A 21,029-nucleotide genomic window follows, 5' to 3' on the forward strand; every position below is an offset into this window, starting at 1 on the left:
TGCTTGTCCTTTTCCCACCACTGTGACTATATTCTGCCTTGCATTTTCTAATCATGACCCCCAGTGCCCCTGCATTCCATTAGCTGGCTCTGATGGGCCATTTATCTGCCTCTCTACCCGGCCTGAATCATCAGCTGGCTTATGATCAATCAGCACCCCCAAATGTCTCACCAGTACAACTCCAGAGAGGCCAAATAGAAAATTCAGCAGTGTTTCAGGGTTGAAAACCTGCAACTTAGGATTTCATGACCTTAAGTCTCTTTAGTGTTGATACCTTCAATTGTGTTACGACTGATGGAAAAGGGAAAAAAAAAAAATCAACTAATTCTGTATTTTAAAAACTGCTTGTGTCAGATCAGGCACAGTGGCTCATGCCTGTGATCCCAGCACTTTCAGAGGCCAAAGTGGGAGGACTACCTGAAGCTAGGAGTTCAAGACCAGCCTGGGCAATATAGGGAGACCCCATCTCTACAAGGTATTTTTAAAAATGATCCCGATGTGGTGGTATTCACCCGTAGTCCCAGCTGCCCAGGAAACTGAGGTGGGAGAAACTCTTGAGCCGGGGAGGATGAGGCTGCAGTGAGCTATGGTTGGCACTACTGCATTCAGGCCTGGACAGCAAAGTGAGACTCTAGATACTCCACCTCTCAAAATAAAATTTAAAAAAAAAACAGCGTGGGCATAATAAATACTGTAAATCATAGACCTGTGCACCAATGTGCTTACAAAAGCCTTTAATCTTTTCCTTGGCCCAGGATTTCAAACTCCATTGACCAAACAGGTTCCTATTACCAAAGAGAAGTTTAAATTTTAAAGTTTCTTTTTTTTTTTTTTTTTTTTTTTTGAGACAGAGCCTCAGTCTATTCCCCAGGCTAGAACGCAGTGACATGATCGCGGCTCACTGCAAACTTCACCTCCCGGGTTCAAGCAATTCTCAGGCCTCAGCCCCCCAAGTGGCTGAGATTACAGGCACCTGCCACCATACTTGGCTAATTTTTGTATTTATTTTAAATCTATTTTATTGCACTTTAGGTTCTGGGGTACAAGTGTGGAACCTGCAGGATTGTTGCATAGGTACACACATGGCAATGTGGTTTGCTGCCTCCATTCCCATCACCTATATCTGGCCTTTCTCCCCATGTTATCCCTCCTCAACTCCCCACCCCCCATTGTCCCTCCTCTAGTCCCCCACAACAGACCCCAGTGTGTGATGCTCCCCTCCCTGTGTCCATGTGCTCTCATTGCTCAACACCTGCCTATGAGTGAGAACATGCGGTGTTTCATTTTCTGTTCTTGTGTCAGTTTGCTGAGAATGATGGTTTCTAGATTCATCCATGTCTCTCCAAAGAACACAAACTCATCGTTTTTTATGGTTACATAGTATTCCATGGTGTATATGTGCCACATTTTCCCTGTCCAGTCTATCAGTGGTGGGCATTTGGGTTTGTTCCAGGTCTTTGCTATTGTAAACAGTGCTGCAATGAACATACATGTGCCTGTGTCCTTATAATAGAAAGATTTATAATCCTTTGGATATATACCCAGTAATGGGATTGCTGGGTCAAATGGAATTTCTATTTCTAGGTCCTTGAGGAGTCACCACACTGTCTTCCACAATGGCTGAACTAATTTACACTCCCACCAACAGTGTAAATGTTTTTCTATTTCTTCACATCCTCTACAGCATCTGTTTTCTCCAGATTTTTTAATGATCACCATTCTAACTGGCATTAGATGGTATCTCAATGCAGTTTTGATTTGCATTTCTCTAATGACCAGTGATGATGAGCATTTTTTCATACGTTCATTGGGCTCATATATGTCTTCTTTTGAAAAGTGTCTGTTCATGTCCTTTGCTCACTTTTGAATGGGTTTGTTTGTTTTTCTCTTGTAAATCTGTTTAAGTTCTTTGTAGATTCTGGATATTAGCCCTTTGTCAGATGGGTAGATTGCAAAAAAATTTTCCCATTCTGTTGGTTGCCGATTCACTCCAATGATTGTTTCATTTGTGGTGCAGAAGCTCTGGAGTTTAATTAGATCCCATTTGTCTATTTTGGCTTTTGTTGCAATTGCTTTTGGTGTTTTAGTCATGAAGTCCTTGCCTATGCCTATGTCCTGAATGGTTTTGCCTAGGTTTTCTTCTAGGGTTTTGATGGTGTTAAGTCTTTAATCCATCTGGAGTTAATTTTAGTGTAAGGTGTCAGGGAGGGGTCCAGTTTCTGCTTTCTGCACATGGCTAGCCAGCTTTCCCAACACCATTTATTACACAGGGAATCCTTTTCCTGTTGCTTGTTTTTGTCAGGTTTGTCAAAGTTTAGATGGTTGTAGATCTGTGGCATTGCCTCTGAGGCCTCTGTTCTGTTCCATTGGTCTATATCTCTCTTTTTGGTACCAGTACCATGCTGTTTTGATTACCGTAGCCTTTTAGTATAGTTTGAAGTCAAGTAGCATGATGCCTCCAGCTTTGCTCTTTTTACTTAGGATTGTTTTCACTATGTAGGCCCTCTTTGGTTCCATATAAAGTTTAAGGTGGTTTTTTCCAGTTTTGCAAAGAGGGTCATAGATAGCTTGTTGGGGACAGCATTGAATCTATAAATTACTTTGTGCAGTATGGCCATTTTCACAATATTGATTCTTCCTAACCAGAAGCATGGAATGTTTTTCCATCTGTTTCTGTCCTCTCTTATTTTGCTGAGCAGTGGTTTGTAGTTCTCCTTGAAGTGGTCCTTTACATCCTTTGTTAGTTGTATTCTTAAGTATTTTATTCTCTTTGTAGCAATTCTGAAAGGCAGTTTGTGCTTGATTTAGCTCTCTTGATTTAAGTCTGTTATTGGTGTATAGGAATGCTTGTGATTTCCACACATTGATTATGTATCCTGAGACTTTGCTGAAGTTGCTTATTAGTTTCAGGAGATATGGGGCTGAGACAATGGGGTCTTCTAAATATACAATCATGTCCTCTGCAAATAGAGACAGTTTGACTTCCTCCTTTCCTAACTGAATATGCTTTATTTCTTTTTCTTGCCTGATTGCTCTGGCTAGAACCTCCAGTAGTTTATTGAATAGGAGTGGTGAAAGAGGGCATCCTTGTCTAGTGCCAGATTTCAAAGGGAATGCTTCCAGTTTTTGCCCATTCAGTATGATATTGGCTGTGGGTTTGTCATAAATAGCGTTTATTATTTTGAGATACATTCCTTTGACACCTATTTTATTGAGAGTTTTTAGCATAAAGGACTGTTGAATTTTGTCAAAGGCCTTCTCTGCATCTATTGAGATAATCATGTGGTTTTTGTCTTTGGTTCTGTTTATGTGGTGGATTACATTTATAGACTTGCGTATGTTGAACCAGACTTGCATCCCCTGGATGAAGCCTACTTGATCGTGATGGATAAGCTTTTTGATGTGCTGTTACAATCGATTTGCCATTATTTTATTGAAGATTTTGGCATCAATGTTCATCATGGATATTGGCCTGAAGTTTTCTTTTCTTGTTGAGTCTCTGCTGGGTTTTGGTATCAGGATGATGTTGGTCTCACAAAATGATTTGGGAAGGATTCCCTCTTTTTGGATTGTTTGGAATAGTTTCAGAAGGAGTGGTACCAGCTCCTCTTTGTATGTCTGGTAGAATTCGGCTGTGAATCCATCTGGCCCTGGGCTTTTTTTTTTTTTTTTTCTTTTTTTGGTTGGTAGGTTATTAATTGCTGCCTCAACTCCAGCCCTTGTTATTGATCTATTCAGGGTTTCAACTTCTTCCTGGTTTAGGTTTGGGAGGGTGCACATGTACAAGAATTTATCAATTTCTTCCGGGTTTACTGGTTTGCATGCATTGAGGTGTTTGCAGTAATCTCTGATTGTATTTCTGTGGAATCTGTGGTGATATTCCCTTTATCATTTTTTATTGCATCTATTTGATTCTTCCTTTTTTTATTAATCTGGCTAGTGGTCTGTCTATTTCTGTTGATCTTTTCAAAAAATCACCTTCTGGATTTATTAATTTTTTGAAGGGTTTTTTTTTTCTATCTCCTTCAGTTCTGCTCTGATCTTAGGCATTTCTTGTCTTCTGTTAGTTTTTGAGTTTTTTTTTATCTTGCTCCTCTAGCTCTTTCAATTTTGATGATAGGATGTCAATTTTAGATCTTTCCTTGCTTCTCATGTGGGCATGTATTGCTATAAATTTTCCTCTAGATACTGCTTTAAATGTGTCCCAGAGTTTCTGGTACGTTGTGTCTTCATTCTTGTTGGTTTTGAAGAACATCTTTATTTCTGCCTTCATTTCATTGTTTCTGCAGTCGACACTCAGAAGCAAGCTCTTCAGTTTCCATGAAGTTGTGCTGTTCTGAGTTAGTTTCTGAATACTGAGTTCTAATTTGATTGCACTGTGGTCCGAGAGACTGTTTGTTATGATTTCCATTCTTTTGCATTTGCTGAGGAGTTATTTACTTCCAATTATATGGTCACTTTTAGAGTAGGTGTCATGTGGTGCTGAGAAGAATGCGTATTCTGTGGATTTATTGTGGACAGTTCTGTAGATGTCTATTAGGTTTGCTTGGCCCAGATCTGAGTTCAAATCCTGGATATCCTTGTTAATTTTCTGTCTGGTTGATCTGTCTAATATTGACAGTGGAGATTTCAAGTCTCCTACTATTATTGTGTGGGAGTCTATGTCTTTTTGTAAGTCATTAAGAACTTGCTTTATGTATCTCCTGTATTGGGTGTGTATATATTTAGGATCATTAGCTCTTCTTGTTGCATTGATCCTTTTACCATTACATAATGCCCTTCTTTGTCTCTTTTGATCTTTGTTGGTTTAAAGTCTATTTTATCAGAGACTAGTATTGCAACTCCTGCTCTCTCTCTCTCTCTCTCTCTCTCTCTCTCTCTCTCTCTCTCTCTCTCTCCATTTGCATGATAAATCTACCTCCATCCCTTTATTTTGAGCCTATGTATATTCTTGCACTTGAGATGGATCTCCTGGATACAGCACACTGATGGGTTTTGACTTTTTATTCATTTTGCCAGTCTGTGTCTTTTGATTGGAGCATTTGGTCCATTTGCATTTAAGGTTAATATTGTCATGTATGAATTTGATCCTGCCATTTTGGTGCTAGCTGGATGTTTTGTCCATTAGTTGACGCAGTTTCTTCATTGTGTCAATGCTCTTTATCATTTGTACATTTTTGGAGTGGCTGGTACTGGTTGTTCCTTTCTATGTTTAGTGCTTCCTTCAGGAGCTCTTGTAAAGCAGGCCTGGTGGTGATGAAATCTCTGAACAATTACTTGTTCATAAAAGATTTTATTTCTCCTTCACTTACAAAGCTTGGTTTGGCTGGATATGAAATTCTAAGTTAAAAGTTCTTTTCTTTAAGGATGTTAAATATTGGCCCCCACTCTCTTCTGGCTTGCAGTATTTCTGCCAAGAAATCCACTGTGAGTCTGATGGGCTTCCCTTTGTAGATAACCCAACCTCTCTCTCTGGCTGTCCTTAGCACTTTTTCCTTCATTTCAACCCTGGTGAATCTGAAGATTATGTGCCTTGGGGTTGCTCTTCTTGAGGAATATCTTTGTGGTGTTCTCTGTATTTCCTGGACTTGAATGTTGGCCTGCCTTGCTAGGTTGGGGAAGTTCTCCTGCATAATATCCCGAGGAGTGTTTTCCACCTTGGATTCATTGTCTCCATCACATTCAGGTACACCTATCAAATGTATTAGGTCTTTTCACATAATCCCATATTTCTTGGAGGCTTTGTTCATTTCTTTTCACTGTTTTTTCTCTAATCTTAATGTCTTCTCATTTTATTTATTGAGTCAATCTTCAATCTCTGATATCCTTTGTTCTGCTTGGTCGATTTGGGTATTGAAACTTGTGTATGCTTTGTCAAGTTCTCGTGTTATGTTTTTCAGCTCCATCAATTCATTTATATTCTTTTCTAAGTTGTTTATTCTCGTTAGCATTTTGTCAAACCTTTTTTTGAGGTTTTTGTTTCTTTTTGGGTTAGAACATATTCTTTTGGCTCAAAGAAGTTTGTTATTACCCACTTTTTGAACCCTGTTTCTGTCAATTCATCAGATTCATTCTCCATCCAGTCTTGTTCACCTGCTGGTAAGGAGTTGTGATCCCTTGAAGGAGCAGAGGCATTCTGGTTTTGGGTGTTTTCATCCTTTTTGTGCTGGTTTCTTCCCATCTTTGTGGATTTATCTACCTGTGGTCTTTGTAGTTGGTGACTTTCAGATGGGATCGCTGAGTGGACGTCCTTTTTGTTGATGATGTAGTTATTTCTGTTTTTTAGTTTTCCTTCAAACTGTCAGGCCCCTCTGCTGTAGGACTGCTGGAGGTACACTCCAGGCCCTGCTTTCCTGGGGATCATCTGCAGTGGCCTCTGCATTCTCACTGGGAACTACATGCCAGAGCTGTTTCTATTCGGCCATCTTGGATCTGTTCCTAATTTTTGTATTTTTTTAGTAGAGATGGGGTTTTGCCACGTTGATCACACTGGTCTCAAAGTCTTGACCTGAGGTGGCCTCCCAAAGTGCTGGGATTACATGCAAGAAGCACTGTGCTCTGCCAAAATTTAAATTTTCTACTAAGTATCTGAAGAAACCATGCTCAGAGTCCACCCACTACCAAAAAAAGCCTGAAGTCTCCAGGAACATCAATATATCTGGTTACAAGTCATAATTAACCTTGATCTACACCTTATTTTGATATTTATAGTGCTTCTTGAGTTATCTTCTAGAAAACATTCAGGGACAACTACCTCCAGAATGGACAAGCTCAAATAGATAAGGATTTGTGTGCATGAATTAACTGATAACATAATATGTCTTCAAAGTTGCCAAATAGCTTCTCTAGCCAAAAACACTTGGAGACTGAGTCTTTAATGTGTGCTTAAAAATATTTGTTACTAACAAAAGCAGCCAATGTTCTTTGAGTGTTTTGACAGTGTGCAGACCACTGCACTGATTCGTTTAATACAGATATTGAATTTATTCCTGCCAGCAGGCCTGGGAGAAAAACCAAGACCCAGAAAGGTTAAGTAACTTGTCCAAAGACACCCAGCTGTGAAGCCATCAAGTGGAATTTCAACTACTTGAAGCCTCTGCATCCAGAAGCATCTAGTCTCTTGGGTTTCTACTAGTTTTACTAATGATACTCCCTTTTGGTTATGTAGCCGCTCACATAAAGATTTTACTTGGGGTGGGGGGGAGGTTGCAGTGGCTCACACCTGTAATCCCAGCACTTTGGGAGGCTGAAGCAGGTGGATCAGGAGGTCAGGAGATCGAGACCATCCTGTCTAACACTGTGAAACCGCACCTCTACTAAAAATACAAAAAATTGGCCAAGTGTGGTGGCACACACCTGTGATCCCAGCAACTTGGGAGGCTGAGGTAGGAGAATTGCTTGGACCTGGGAGGCAGAGGTCACCATGAGTGGAGATTGTGCCACTGCACTCCAGCCTGGGCAACAGAGTGAAACTTCGTCTCAAAACAAACAAAGAAACAAACAAAAAAGATTTTACTGGGTTATCTCATCCTTTTGTTGTGAGGACTCAAGAGCAGGGGCTCCTTGACCAACCTATCAAATAAAGCTTAAAAGAGAGCCATTTGACAGTGAATCAATAATCACCCAGGAAGTACTCAGTAAATTTGTACTGATTAGAATGAATGCAGTTCATTCATTTTAATATTCATTAAAGGATTTAAAAAAAAAAAAAAAAAAAGAGAGAGGATGTCCGAAACCCATCCCTCATTAAGTGCTCACGTAAAACGCTGTGCATTTCATTTTGGTGATTCAGGAAGGAGAAGTTGCAAAAAAGTTGAGGGAGGTGGGGAGTGAGGAGGATTACTTTGTAAGGAGAAAAAAGGCAAGGTGCTGGACCCAAAAAGATCCGGATATTCACTTCCAACCTAATTCTTACCTAACGAAAGGTCAGAAATTCAATGCAAGGGTAGACACTAAAATCAAAGAGATCCTCAGAGTGATTACTCAAAAATTTTTGTCAGAACTCCACCGTCACTCCAAAATGCTGAGATCTTCATGAAATTTATGTTGGAATTCGTTTGAGTCGCCGGGGTGTTTCCCAGGAGAGTGCCTAGAGTTTCACTAATTAAAAAAAAAGAAAATGAGAATTTAGCACAGCCACTGTCTGGGCGGGAAAAATGCACAGCCCCCGCGGAGGAGCGGAGGCCAGCCCGGCACGCGGGAGGGAGGGCGGGGCCGCAGCAGGCCCCACGCAGCTCCGGGAGCCCCCTGCAGTGGACCCCAGCGGCCGCCAGGTGGCGCCCGAGGATCAGGATCGCGGCCACTTCCGGTGCCCCCCGGGCGGCCTCGGGGTGAGCCTCCAGGCCAAGGCGGACGCCGGTGGCGGCGGTTCCCGGCGGCGAGGTCAAGTGTCACTGACCGGGGCTGCATGCGCCTAGCGCCTGGGCTCCCCCCCGCGCGCCCTGCGCTCTGAGGGCGATGATCGCGGACGGGGAGGCGCGCGCCGCGGGCGGCCATAGGCCACGGCGCGGGGCGGGAGGGGGCGCGGCGAGGCCCGCGGCGGGGCAGACCCGGCCTGGGCCCTGGCGGCCGCCGGAGCGCGCGCGGCGTGGATGTGGCCGGACTCGCCCCCAGCCCCAGAGCCGCTTAGGACCCGGAGAGCGAACGCAGCGTCCAGCCGGGGAGCTTCGGCGGCTGGCGCTGGGCCGCGCGCGCGGGAAGCCGGACGCGGCGCCGGAGCGAGGAGTCCGCAGGCCGCGCGTGACGGGGCTCTTTGGTTTTTCTAGTCCTCCGCCGCGGAAGAAGGCGCTTGATGCTTGGCCGTCAGCGACATGAACTACACACGCTTCATCACGGCCGCGAGCGCAGCCAGAAACCCTTCTCCCATCCGGGCCATGAGTGAGACACGGGGCGAGCCTCTCCGGGGGGGTGGGGCCTTCCCGGCGCAGCCTCCGAGGGGCGTGGGGGTCCCGAGCAAGCCCCCGCCGGGCTGCGTCCACGCGCGCCCCTGTGCGCGCTCGTGCTGAGCTGGGCTCTGTGTGCGGGGATGGAACAGCCTTTGTTCTCAAAGAACCCGGGCTGAGACGCGCGCCGAGCGCGAGGCGCGGACCGCCGTGGGACGCGTCCTCGGGAGGCGGCTGGGGGTGGGGGCCGTGCTCTCCAGAAGGGCTTTTCCTGGGAAGCTGGGGAGGGGCAGGCACCGCACCACGTGCACACGGGTGTGCAGGGGAGAAGGCCGGGTAAACGGGACCCAGCGGGGCGGGCCGTGAAGCTTTCAGACGGGTCGGGGCTGAGCGAAGCAGGAGGCTTCTGCTGTGTGCAGCCCTTTGCAGTCTTCCTGACCCCTCTGCCTTCTCTTTGGTCACCTTCATGCTTTAGTCCCTCTGCAGGTGCGGCGGGCTCAGAAAAAGTTACTCCGTATGTTTATTTGAGACTACCGTTCGTTTTAGTCCGTAAAGGCTGCTATAACAAAATACCACAAACTGGGTCATTTATACACCATAGAATTCTCTCTCACTGTTCTGAAGGCTAGGAAGTCTAAGAGCAAAGTGACAGCAGATTGTGTGTCTGCTGAGAGCCCTTCCTTATAGACAGAGCCTTCTTGTTGCATCCTCATGTGGAAGGGGGAGCCTGTGTCCTCAGCTGGCTGAAGGGCCGAGGGCTTTCCCTCAGCTCTCTTTTATAAGTGCACCGATGCCATTCAGGAGGGTGGATCCCTTCTCTTAAAACTATCACGAGTATTAAGTTCCAAGGATGAATCTGGGGGTAACACCAACATTTAGCCCATAGCACATTCTGTCACTGGAGATTGTTCAGCTTTGTGGTTTTATTGACTATAATGCATGCTTAACTATCTGCTTATAGCAGTCTTCAACGAAATCGTTTCTTCTCTTTCCATGTTTATTGTAGCCGATATATTGAGCAGAGGACCAAAATCGATGATCTCCTTGGCTGGTGGCTTACCCAATCCAAACATGTTTCCTTTTAAGACTGCTGTGATCACCGTAGAAAATGGAAAGACCCTCCAATTTGGAGAAGAGTTGATGAAGAAAGCACTTCAGTATTCTCCGACTGCGGGGTAGGGATCATCAATATGTAACATAATCTTATTGGCTCACTTTCATGAGAAATATTCTAAGGCTCAGTGATAAAGAATACTAGAGAAATATTCTAAGGCCTATTGATACATATTTTAAGTCCCATTGACCTATTTGGTCATTCCAAATACTCACTTTGTCATTGAATTCTAACCAAGTGAGTGTTCAGTGAGAATTCAGTGGTTAGGAAGGGCTGGGGAAAGGTTTTCAAAGGATGATTAAGAGCAAAAAGGATATTGAATGCTTAAAACTCTTCAGTGATTGTGTCTCAACCTCAAATGAAGGCTCTAGAAGGAAGTACCATTAGAGCTGAGTCCGAAATAATGGGAAGATATCCAGGTGAGTAAATACATCAGGAGAAATGAAGAAATGGAGGATCCAGAAAGCAGCAATTTTAAGTCCCCAGGCAATTTTTTAATCGCTTTCTAAACAAAGAACTGTGCAAATAAATTGCCCTCATAGGTTCAAATGTCTTTAATTTCTCTAGGCAAGCTGAAACATTTATCTTATGACTTAACGTTAGCTGGTCTTCTTCCAGTGATAAAGGATAATTTATGGAGAATCTATAAATTATACTTTATTAAAACGTTCTTTGTTCTGTGATTTAAAAGTATATTGAAATATGTTATTCGTGTGTGCATATGTATGTTATGTAATATGTTAAATATACAGAGGCTTCTTCGAATATTCCATGATACAAACAACTTACCGAGCCTGAACTTCTAGGTAGCCATAGAACTCTTCCTAGAGAGAACAAAGAATCGATTATGCAGTGAATGCTCTAGTGTGAAAGACTACAGGTTCAGAATAAGAAAAATGTAGATTCAAATCTCGGCTCATTGATTACATAATGGACTTTATGAGAATTTCTGGCTGATTAACTTTATGGGAATTTCCTAATCTCTTAAGTCTACTGCCTGTCTTTTAAATGGGAATATTAATACTAGCAAAAAGCATTTGAGGGTTTTTTAAGTGAGTGTATAAAGTGCTTGATAAAGCTGTCATTTATTATTTCCTGTCTACTACTAATTACTATGATTTTTACCACTGTGAATTTAAAAATACATTTTATGCTTTAGAATTCCAGAGCTTGTGTCCTGGTTAAAACAGTTTCAAATAAAATTGCATAATCCTCCTACCATCCATTATCCACCCAGTCAAGGACAAATGGACCTGTGTGTCACATCTGGCAGCCAACAGGGTCTTTGTAAGGTAAGACTGAAAGGAAAAGTCAGCCAAAATGTAGAATTGGAAGCATTCATTTATATAGTCCTCTCCCGCTTAACCACAGAGGATATTTTATGGATTACTGGTAGTCTTTCTTTGTCTTCACCTAGAATTATAAACAGGGAACTAAAAGACAAGTCATAGGATGGGGGTGAGAGCAGTTGTGGCTGGGGATGGCAAGGGTGGGTAAGGGTGTTAACTGTAGGCAAAAGCCAGGTGGAAATATTATAGGTTGATCCTATCAGTATTTCCCCCTAGTTTTCCTCATGGTGAACCCAAGGACGGACGTTGAAAACTTATCTGCTCTTAACATCATTCACTAGCCTAATCTTCCTTAAGTATTAAATACAGATCCTGTGGTCAATTACCCAAACCTATTAACCATTAAAGCTGGATTCCCACTAAGGGAGTACTGAACCCTTACCAGAAGCTTAGTGAACACTGCTTAATTTCATCTGGCTTGCCGGGCGCGGTGGCTCACGCCTGTAATCCCAACACTTTGGGAGGCTGAGGCGGGTGGATCACGAGGTCAATAGATCGAGACCATCGTGGTCAACGTGATGAAACCCCGTCTCTACTAAAAATACAAAAAATTAGCTGGGCATGGTGGTGTGTGCCTGTAATCCCAGCTACTCAGAAGGCTGAGGCAGGAGAATTGCCTGAACCCAGGAGGCGGAGGTTGCGGTGAGCCGAGATCACGCCATTGCACTCCAGCCTGGGTAACAAGAGCGAAACTCCGTCTCAAAAAAAAAAAAAAGAAAAAGAAAAAAACAAATTTCGTCTGGCTTAAAAATTCAGGTTACATTTGATTTCTGCCTATAGTTATGAAATTTTAATATGATTTTTAAACTTTTTAGAGGGCACACCTTCATATTTGTGAGATAAAAATATTTATCTTCCTTTGCATATCCGTCTATGGAATCTCTGTGCTTGCCACCGCTTGTATCTTGTCCCCTCTTGGCTGGATTTCTCTAGATCTGTTTATGTCTGTGTCTCCGACTTATTTACATGGACTGGTTCTCTCTCTTCCTCTCCTGCTGGCATTACTTATTCCATCTTCCTCCCTTCTGGGTTCCAGGAACTCCACAGATGGGAACACCATGGGTTAGTTGCCATAATAAAGAGACCACATCTGTGGTCCTCAGTTTAACCCGTTATTTTATTTTCCTTCCTTCCTTCCTTCCTTCTTTCCTTCTCTTCTTCCTTTTCTTTCTTTTCTTTTTTGAGATAGGATCTCACCCTGTCACCCAGGCTGGAGTGCAGTGTCAGAATCACGCCCCACTGCAGTTTGGACCTCTCTGGACTCCCAACAATTCTCCCACTTTAGCCTCCCAAGTAGCTGGAACTGCAGGTGCGCACCAGTATGCCTAGCTAATTTTTATATTCTTTTGCCATGTTGCATAGGCTGGCCTTGATGTCCTGTGCTCGTGCAGTCGCCCAACTTGGCCTCCCAAAGTGCTGGTATATTTTCTCCTTTTCTTTCCATGAATAATAAGATTCTGTGTATTCATTCTTAGATCTAGATTAATCTGTGACTCCCATCTATCTTTATCTTAAACCAGAGTGGTCTTCTTTTTCATGGAAATGTGAAAACTGTAATCTGGTTTGCTTTAATGAATTTTTAATTAAATTATCATTACAGAATAATGGGTTACAATATTAAAAATATTTTTTTAAGTTTTTAAAAATTAAAAACAAAAAACCTTACTCTTTTTGTATTTAATTAGGAATAGTAAAACAATTAGCTATTGTTTGAGTCTTTGCTTGAAGAGAAACGTTTGTGATTATATGGAGTGATATGAAAGTATTTTTCAGTGAAATTCTTTCCTTAGGAAAGGATACTACAGACTTTTTCTTCCAGAAAGTTGCTCAAGACAGTTTCTTCTTTATCCGTTATAACACCAGTTACACAAAGAAGGAAGATAGCATAGATGGCCAAACACGTCAATAACTCATTAGTTACAGGCATGCTTATTACAGGGGCACTAATATGTATCTGGTTTAATATTTCTTCACTTTGTTCTCCAAAGTGAAGTAGTCATGTTATTTAGGCTCCTGTGTTTCTGTCTCATCTTTTAAATGATGCTGCCAGGCGATAAACAGCCTTCCCTTTTAATTTAGGATATTTGAAACTTATATGTCCCCTAATGGATATGGAAAATATATTTACAGTTAACCCTTGAACAATCAGGGGTTAGGGGCAATGACTCCATGCAGTTGAAAACCTGCATATAACTTTTGACTCCTTCAAAACATAACTGATAGCCTGCTCTTTACGAGAAGCCTAACTGATAATATAGTCAGTTAACACATACTTTATATTTTATATGTATTATATACTGTAGTTTTACAATAAAGTATAAGCTAGAGAAAATAAAATCATATTAAGAAAGTCACAAGCAGGAGAAACTGTATTTACCATTATGTGGAAGTGGATCATCATATAGGTCTTCATCCTCATCATTTTCATGTTGATTGGCCTGAGGAGATGGAGAAAGAGGAGGGTTTGGTCTTGCTGTCGCAGTGGAGGCAGAGGCAGAAGAAACTGTGCATGTAAGTGAAGCTGTGCCGTTCAAATCCATGTTGTTCAAGGGTCAACTCTACTTAGATTTTCATTTGATCTGTTGATATTCACATGCCATCCAAGTGATTCCTTTGGTCCTAGGATGTCCTGTAAAGCTTAAGTCAATTAAAAATTTTTTCAGAGGAGGTTACTGTTTGTCGTTAGATGCCAAAAGTTCATAAGGAAAAGGTAAATTGGACATCACAGGCCAATTGGGGAACAAAAGTTAAATCTTCTGTCTCAATTGATAATAGCCCTACTGTTTATGGTGAGATGTGAGTTGTTAAAATGATAGGAGAAAGAGCTCAAACTGAGGATTGTGAAACATCACCAGCTAAGAAGAGATTGATCTGTGACTTATGTATGATTTAAGTCATCATAGACCCGTTTGATATAAGCTGGAAAAATCTATTGCCTGGCCCTAGTGATTGCAGTAGGGATCAAATTATCGACATCATTTCCTAAGCTTCCTATTACTTGACCTAGCGATATTCTTGAACACTGTTGGTCTCCCCATCCATTTTTTAAAATTAATTTTTAATTTTTTCTATTGCCATAAAATGCATATATAAAATTTGCCATCCTTGTCATTTTTCAGTATACAGTTTAGTGGTAATAAGTACATTTATATTCTTTATTTTTTTCTTCACTCTATATCCCTGCTGTCCTTCCCAGCCTCTGGTAACCACCAGTCTACTCTCTATCCTTATGGGATCCACTTTTTTAGTTCCCACAGATGAGGGAGAATATGTAGTATTTGTCTTTCTGTTCTCTGCTTATTTCACTTAACACAATGACCTCCAGTTCTATCCATGTTGCTGCAAATGACAGGGTTTTATTCTTTTTCATGGCTGAATAATATTCCATTGTGTGGAATTATATTTTCCTTATTCATTTATCTGCTGATGGACATTTAGATTGGTTCCATATTTTGGCTATTGTGAATAAGTGCTATAATAAACATGGGGGCGCAGATACTGCTTTGATATATTGATATCTTTTGTTTTGGATGTATACTCAGCAGTGGGATTGAAGGATTATATGGTAGTTCTATTTTCAGTTTTTTGAGGAACCTCTGTACTGTTCTCCATAGTGGCTGTTCTAAGTTACATCCCCATCAACAGTGTACAAGGGTTCCCCTTTCTCTGCCCTCACCAGCATCTGTTATTGCTTGTCTTTTTGAAACTAGCCAATTTGACTGCTGTGAGATAATATCTCATTGTGGTTTTGATCTACATTTCTGATTGCATTAGTAATATTGAAGATTTTTTTCTTATACCCCTTTTTATGTCTTTTTTTTTTAATTGCATTTTAGGTTTTGGGGTACATGTGATGAACATGCAAGATTGTTGCATAGGTACACACATGGCAGCATGGTTTGCTGCCTTCTGTCCCCTCACCTGTATCTGTCATTTCTCCCCATGCTATCTCTTCCCATCTCCCTACCTCCCCGCCCCTCCCCCATTTCCCCCCAACGGAACCCAGTGTGTAGTGCTCCCCTCCCTGTGTCCATGTGTTCTCATTGTTCAACACCCGCCTATGAGTGAGAATATACGGTGTTTGATTTTCTGCTCTTGTGTCAGTTTGCTGAGAATGATGGTTTCCAGGTTCATCCATGTCCCTACAAAGGACGTGAACTCATCGTTTTTGATGGCTGCGTAATATTCCATCATGTATATGTACCACATTTTCCCTATCCAGTCTATCATCGTTGGGCATTTGGGTTGATTCCAGGTCTTTGCTATTGTAAACAGTGCTGCAGTGAACATTCGTGTGCACGTGTCCTTGTAGTAGAATGATTTATAATCCTTTGGCTATATACCCAGTAATGGGATTGCTGGGTCAAATGGGATTTCTATTTTTAGGTCCTTGAGGAATCGACACACTGCCTTCCACAATGGTTGAATTAATTTACATTCCCACCAACAGTGTAAAAGTGTTCCTATTTCTCCACATCCTCTCCAGCATCTGTTGTTTCCCGATTTTTTAATGATCGCCATTCTAACTGGTGTGAGATGGTATCTCAATGTGGTTTTGATTTGCATTTCTCTGATGACCAGTGATGATGAGCATTTTTTCATATGTTTGTTGGCCTCCTGTATGTCATCTTTTGTAAAGTATCTGTTCATATCCTTCGCCCATTTTTGAATGGGCTTGTTTGTTTTTTTCTTGTAGATCTGCTTTAGTTCTTTGTAAATTCTGGATATCAGCCCCTTGTCAGATGGGTAGGCTGCAAAAATTTTTTCCCATTCTGTTGGTTGCTGATTCACTCTACGGACTGTTTCTTTTGCCGTGCAGAAGCTGTGGAGTTTGATTAGGTCCCATTTGTCTATTTTGGCTTTTGTTGCCATTGCTTTTGGCGTTTTGGTCATGAAGTCCTTGCCTACACCTATGTCCTGAATGGTTTTGCCTAGATTTTCTTCTAAGGTTTTTATGGTATTAGGTCTGATGTTTAAGTCTTTAATCCATCTGGAGTTAATTTTGGTGTAAGGTGTCAGGAAGGGGTCCTGTTACTGCTTTCTGCACATGGCTAGCCAGTTTTCCCAACACCATTTATTAAACAGGGAGTCCTTTCCCCATTGCTTGTTTTTGTCAGGTTTGTCAAAGATCAGATGGTTGTGGGTATGTTGTATTTCCTCTGAGGGCTCTGTTCTGTTCCATTGGTCTATATCTCTGTTTTGGAACCAGTACCATGCTGTTTTGATTACTGTAGCCTTGTAGTATAGTTTGAAGTCCGGTAGTGTGATGCCTCCTGCTTTGTTCTTTTTGCTTAGAATTGACTTGGCTATGCGGGCTCTCTTTTGGTTCCATATGAAGTTTAAGGTGTTTTTTTCCAGTTCTGTGAAGAAGGTCATTGGTAGCTTGATGGGAATAGCGTTGAATCTGTAAATTACTTTGGGCAGTATGGCCATTTTCACGATGTTGATTCTTCCTAACCATGAACATGGAATGTTTCTCCATCTGTTTGTATCCTCTCTTATTTCGTTGAGCAATGGCTTGTAGTTCTCCTTGAAGAGGTCCTTTACGTTCCTTGTTAGTTGTATTCCTAGGTACTTTATTCTCTTTGTAGCAATTGTGAATGGCAGTTCGTTCTCGATTTGGCTCTCTTGAAGTCTATTACTGGTGTTTAGGAATGCTTGTGATTTTTGCCCGTTGATTTTGTATCCTGAGACTTTGCTGAAGTTGTTTATCAGTTTCAGGAGACTTTGGGCTGAGATGATGGGGTCTTTCAGATATACAATCATGTCATCTGCAAATAGAGACAATTTGATTTCCTCCTTTCCAATTTGGATACTCTTTATTTCTTTTTCTTGCCTGATTGCTCTGGCTAGAACTTCCAGTACTATATTGAATAGGAGTGGTGAGAGAGGGCATCCTTGTCTAGTGCCAGATTTCAAAGGGAATGCTTCCAGTTTTTGCCCATTCAGTATGATATTGGCTGTTGGTTTGTCGTAAATAGCTTTTATTGTTTTGAGATACGTTCCCAATACCTAGTTTATTGAGGGTTTTTAGCATAAAGGGTTGTTGAATTTTGTCGAAAGCCTTCTCTGCATCAATTGAGATAATCATGTGGTTTTTGTCTTTGGTTCTGTTTATGTGGTGAATTACGTTTATGGACTTGCGTATGTTGAACCAGCCTTGCATCCCCGGGATGAATCCTACTTGATCATGGTGGATGAGCTTTTTCATATGCTGTTGCAATCGGTTTGCCAGTATTTTATTGAAGATTTTTGCATCTACGTTCATCATGGATATTGGCCTGAAGTTTTCTTTTCTTGTTGAGTCTCTGCCGGGTTTTGGTATCAGGATGATGTTTGTCTCGTAAAATGATTTGGGAAGGATTCCCTCTTTTTGGATTGTCTGGAATAGTTTCAGAAGGAATGGTATCAGCTCATCTTTGTAGGTCTGGTAGAATTCAGCTGTGAACCCATCTGGACCTGGGCTTTTTTTGGGTGGTAGGCTCTTTATTGCTGCCTCGACTTCAGACCATGTTATTGGTCTATTCAGGGTTTCGGCTTCTTCCAGGTTTAGGCTTGGGAGGATGCAGGTGTCCAGGAATTTATCCATTTCTTCCAGGTTTACTAGTTTATGTGCATAGAGTTGTTTGTAATAATCTCTGATGATGGTTTGGGTTTCTGTGGAATCTGTGGTGATATCCCCTTTATCATTTTTTATTGCATCAATTTGGTTATTCTCTCTTTTCTTTTTTATTAATCTGGCTAGTGGTCTGTCTATTTTGTTGATCTTTTCAAAAAACCAGCTCCTGGATTTATTGATTTTTTGAAGAGTTTTTTGTGTCTCTATTTCCTTCAGTTCTGCTCTGATCTTAGTTATTTCCTGTCTTCTGCTAGGTTTTGAGTTTTTTTGATCTTGCTTCTCTAGCTCTTTCAATTTTGATGATAGGGTGTCAATTTTAGATCTCTCCTTGCTTCTCATGTGGGCACTCATTGCTATATATTTTCCTCTAGAGACTGCTTTAAAAGATTCTGGTATGTTGTGTCTTCGTTCTCATTGGTTTCGAAGAACATCTTTATTTCTGCCTTCATTTCATTGTTTATCCAGTCAACATTCAAGAGCAAGTTGTTCAGTTTACATGAAGCTGTGCGGTTCTGAGTTAGTTTCTGCATTCTGAGTTCTAACTCGATTGCACTGTGGTCTGAGAGACTGTTTGTTATGATTTCTGTTCTTTTGCATTTGCTGAGGAGTGATTTATTGCCAATTATGTGGTCAATTTTAGAGTAGGTGTGATGTGGTGCTGAGAAGAATGTATATTCTGTGGATTTGGGGTGGAGAGTTCTGTAAATGTCTATTAGGTTTGCTTGTTCCAGGTCTGTATTCAGGTCCTGGATATCCTTGTTGATTTTCTGTCTGGTTGATCTGCCTAATATTGACAATGGGGTGTTAAAGTCTCCCACTATTATTGTGTGGGAGTCTAAGTCTCTTTGTAAGTCATTAAGAACTTGCCTTATGTATCTGGGTGCTCCTGTATTGGGTGTGTATATATTTAGGATCGTTAGCTCTTCTTGTTGCAGTGATCCTTTTACCATTATGTAATGTCCTTCTTTGTCTCTTTTGATCTTTGTTGCTTTAAAGTCTATTTTATCAGAGATGAGAATTGCAACTCCTGCCTTTTTTTGCTCTCCATTTGCTTGGTAGATCTTCCTCCATCCCTTTATTTTGAGCCTTTGTGTATCCTTGCATGTAAGATGGGTTTCCTGGATACAGCACACTGATGGGTTTTGGCTTTTTATCCAATTTGCCAGTCTGTGTCTTTTGATTGGGGCATTTAGTCCATTGACATTTAGGGATAGTATTGTTATGTGTGAATTTGATGCTGTCATTTTGATGCTACCAGGCTGTTTTGTTGGTTAGTTGATGCAGATTCTTGATTGTGTTGATGCTCTTTTACCATTTGGTATGTTTTTGGAGTGGCTGGTACTGGTTGTTCCTTTATATGTGTAGAGCCTCTTTCAGGAGTTCTTGTAGAGTAGGTTTGGTGGTGATGAAATCTCTGAGTGCTTGCTTGTTCACAAAGGATTTTATTTTTCCTTCACTTATGAAGCTTAGTTTGGCTGGATAGGAGATTCTGGGTTGAAAGTTCTTTTCTTTAAGGATGTTGAATATTGGCTCCCAATCTCTTCTGGCTTTTAGGGTTTCTGCTGAGAGATCTGCTGTGAGTCTAATGGGCTTCCCTTTGTGGGTAACCCGACCTTTCTCTCTGGCTGCCCTTAGCATTTTCTCTTTTATTTCAACCCTGGTGAATCTGACGATTATGTGCCTTGGGGTTGCTCTTCTTGAGGAATATCTTTGTGGTGTTCTCTGTATTTCCTGGATTTGAATATTGGTCTGCCTTGCTAGGTTGGGGAAGTTTTCCTGGATAATATCCTGAAGAGTATTTTCCAGCTTGGATTCATTCTCTTCATCACATTCAGGTACACCTATCAGACATAGATTAGGTCTTTTCACATAGTCCCACATTTCTTGAAGATTTTGTTCATTCCTTTTTGCGCTTTTTTCTCTGTTCTTGCCTTCTCTTTTTATTTCATTGAGTTGATCTTCAACCTCTGATATCCTTTCTTCTGCTTGGTCAATTCGGCTGTTGAAGCTTGTGCATGCTTCACGAAGTTCTCGTGTTGCGTCTTTCAGCTCCATCAATTCACTTATACTCCTCTCTATGCTGTCCATTCTCGTCAGCAGTTCGTCCAATCTTTTTTCAAGGTTCCTATTTTCTTTGCGTTCGGTTAGAACATGTTCTTTTAGCTCACTGTAGTTTCTTACTACCCACCTTCTGAAGTCTGATTCTGTCATTTCATCACCCTCCTTCTCCATCCGGTCTGGTTCCCTTGCTGGTAAGGAGTTGTGATCCCTTTTAGGAGGAGAGGTGTTCTGGTTTCGGGAGTTTTCATCCTTTTTGCGCTGGTTTCTTCCCATTTTTGTGGGTTTATCCACCTGTTGTCTGTCTCCTCTGCACTTTCACTGGGAGCTGAAGTCCTGAGCTGTTCTTAGGCGGCCATCTTCCCAGCATTCCCCCTTATGTCTTCTTTTAGAAATGTCTGTTAAGATCTTTGGCCCGTTTTTTAATGGGGTTATTTGGGTGTTTGCTATTGAGTTGTTAATCCCTTGTCAGATGGGCTGTTCGCAAATATTTTCTCCTATCCTTTGGGTTGTTCTAGTTCCTTGAAGTGCATTATTAGATTGTTAATTCGAAGTCTTTCTACTTTCTTAATAGAGGCATTTATTGCCATAAACTTTACTCTTAGTACTGCTTTTGCTATATTCTGTAAATTTTAGTATATTGCATTTGGCCCTTTGTAAACAATTTGCTAATTCTTACTCTAAAATCATGTGAGCTCAAAAAAAATGGGCTTCTGAGCATGAAAACAGTAATAAGCTATGATGACTAACAAGCTGACCTATGCTTCTTTTGTTAGGTATTTGAAATGATCATTAACCCTGGAGATAATGTTCTCCTAGATGAACCTGTTTATTCAGGAACTCTTCAAGCTGTGAGTATACATCTTTACAAAAGGAAACTCTCATGTAGTAAATAAGAAGAAACCTTATAATAAAGGTTTTATAATAGCTTTGCAGTAATAAACCTAATACCTTATTAACTTTAGAATAATCTGTTCACAGAAAAATGAAATAATAACATCTTTTAT

General features: G+C 41.3%; 1 protein-coding gene across 2 annotated transcripts in view; it reads left to right on the forward strand.

The window, feature by feature from the left end:
- The first annotated feature begins 8,312 nt into the window (after window positions 1-8,312).
- Window positions 8,313-21,029, forward strand: part of AADAT (aminoadipate aminotransferase) — a 32,420-nt gene continuing 19,703 nt past the window's right edge. The window contains exons 1-5 of one of the 2 annotated variants that reach the window (XM_039479190.2): window positions 8,313-8,330; window positions 8,766-8,877; window positions 9,889-10,057; window positions 11,156-11,288; window positions 20,799-20,873. In XM_039479190.2, coding sequence (XP_039335124.1) covers window positions 8,811-8,877; window positions 9,889-10,057; window positions 11,156-11,288; window positions 20,799-20,873 — 444 coding nt within the window. In that variant the 5' untranslated portion in view covers window positions 8,313-8,330; window positions 8,766-8,810. Of the gene's footprint in view, window positions 8,383-8,765; window positions 8,878-9,888; window positions 10,058-11,155; window positions 11,289-20,798; window positions 20,874-21,029 lie in introns of both variants that reach the window. The other variant, XM_039479189.2, reaches the window with a different exon arrangement.

This window comes from Saimiri boliviensis, chromosome 3 (genome assembly GCF_048565385.1).
Source record: "Saimiri boliviensis isolate mSaiBol1 chromosome 3, mSaiBol1.pri, whole genome shotgun sequence".
NCBI lineage: Eukaryota > Metazoa > Chordata > Mammalia > Primates > Cebidae > Saimiri > Saimiri boliviensis.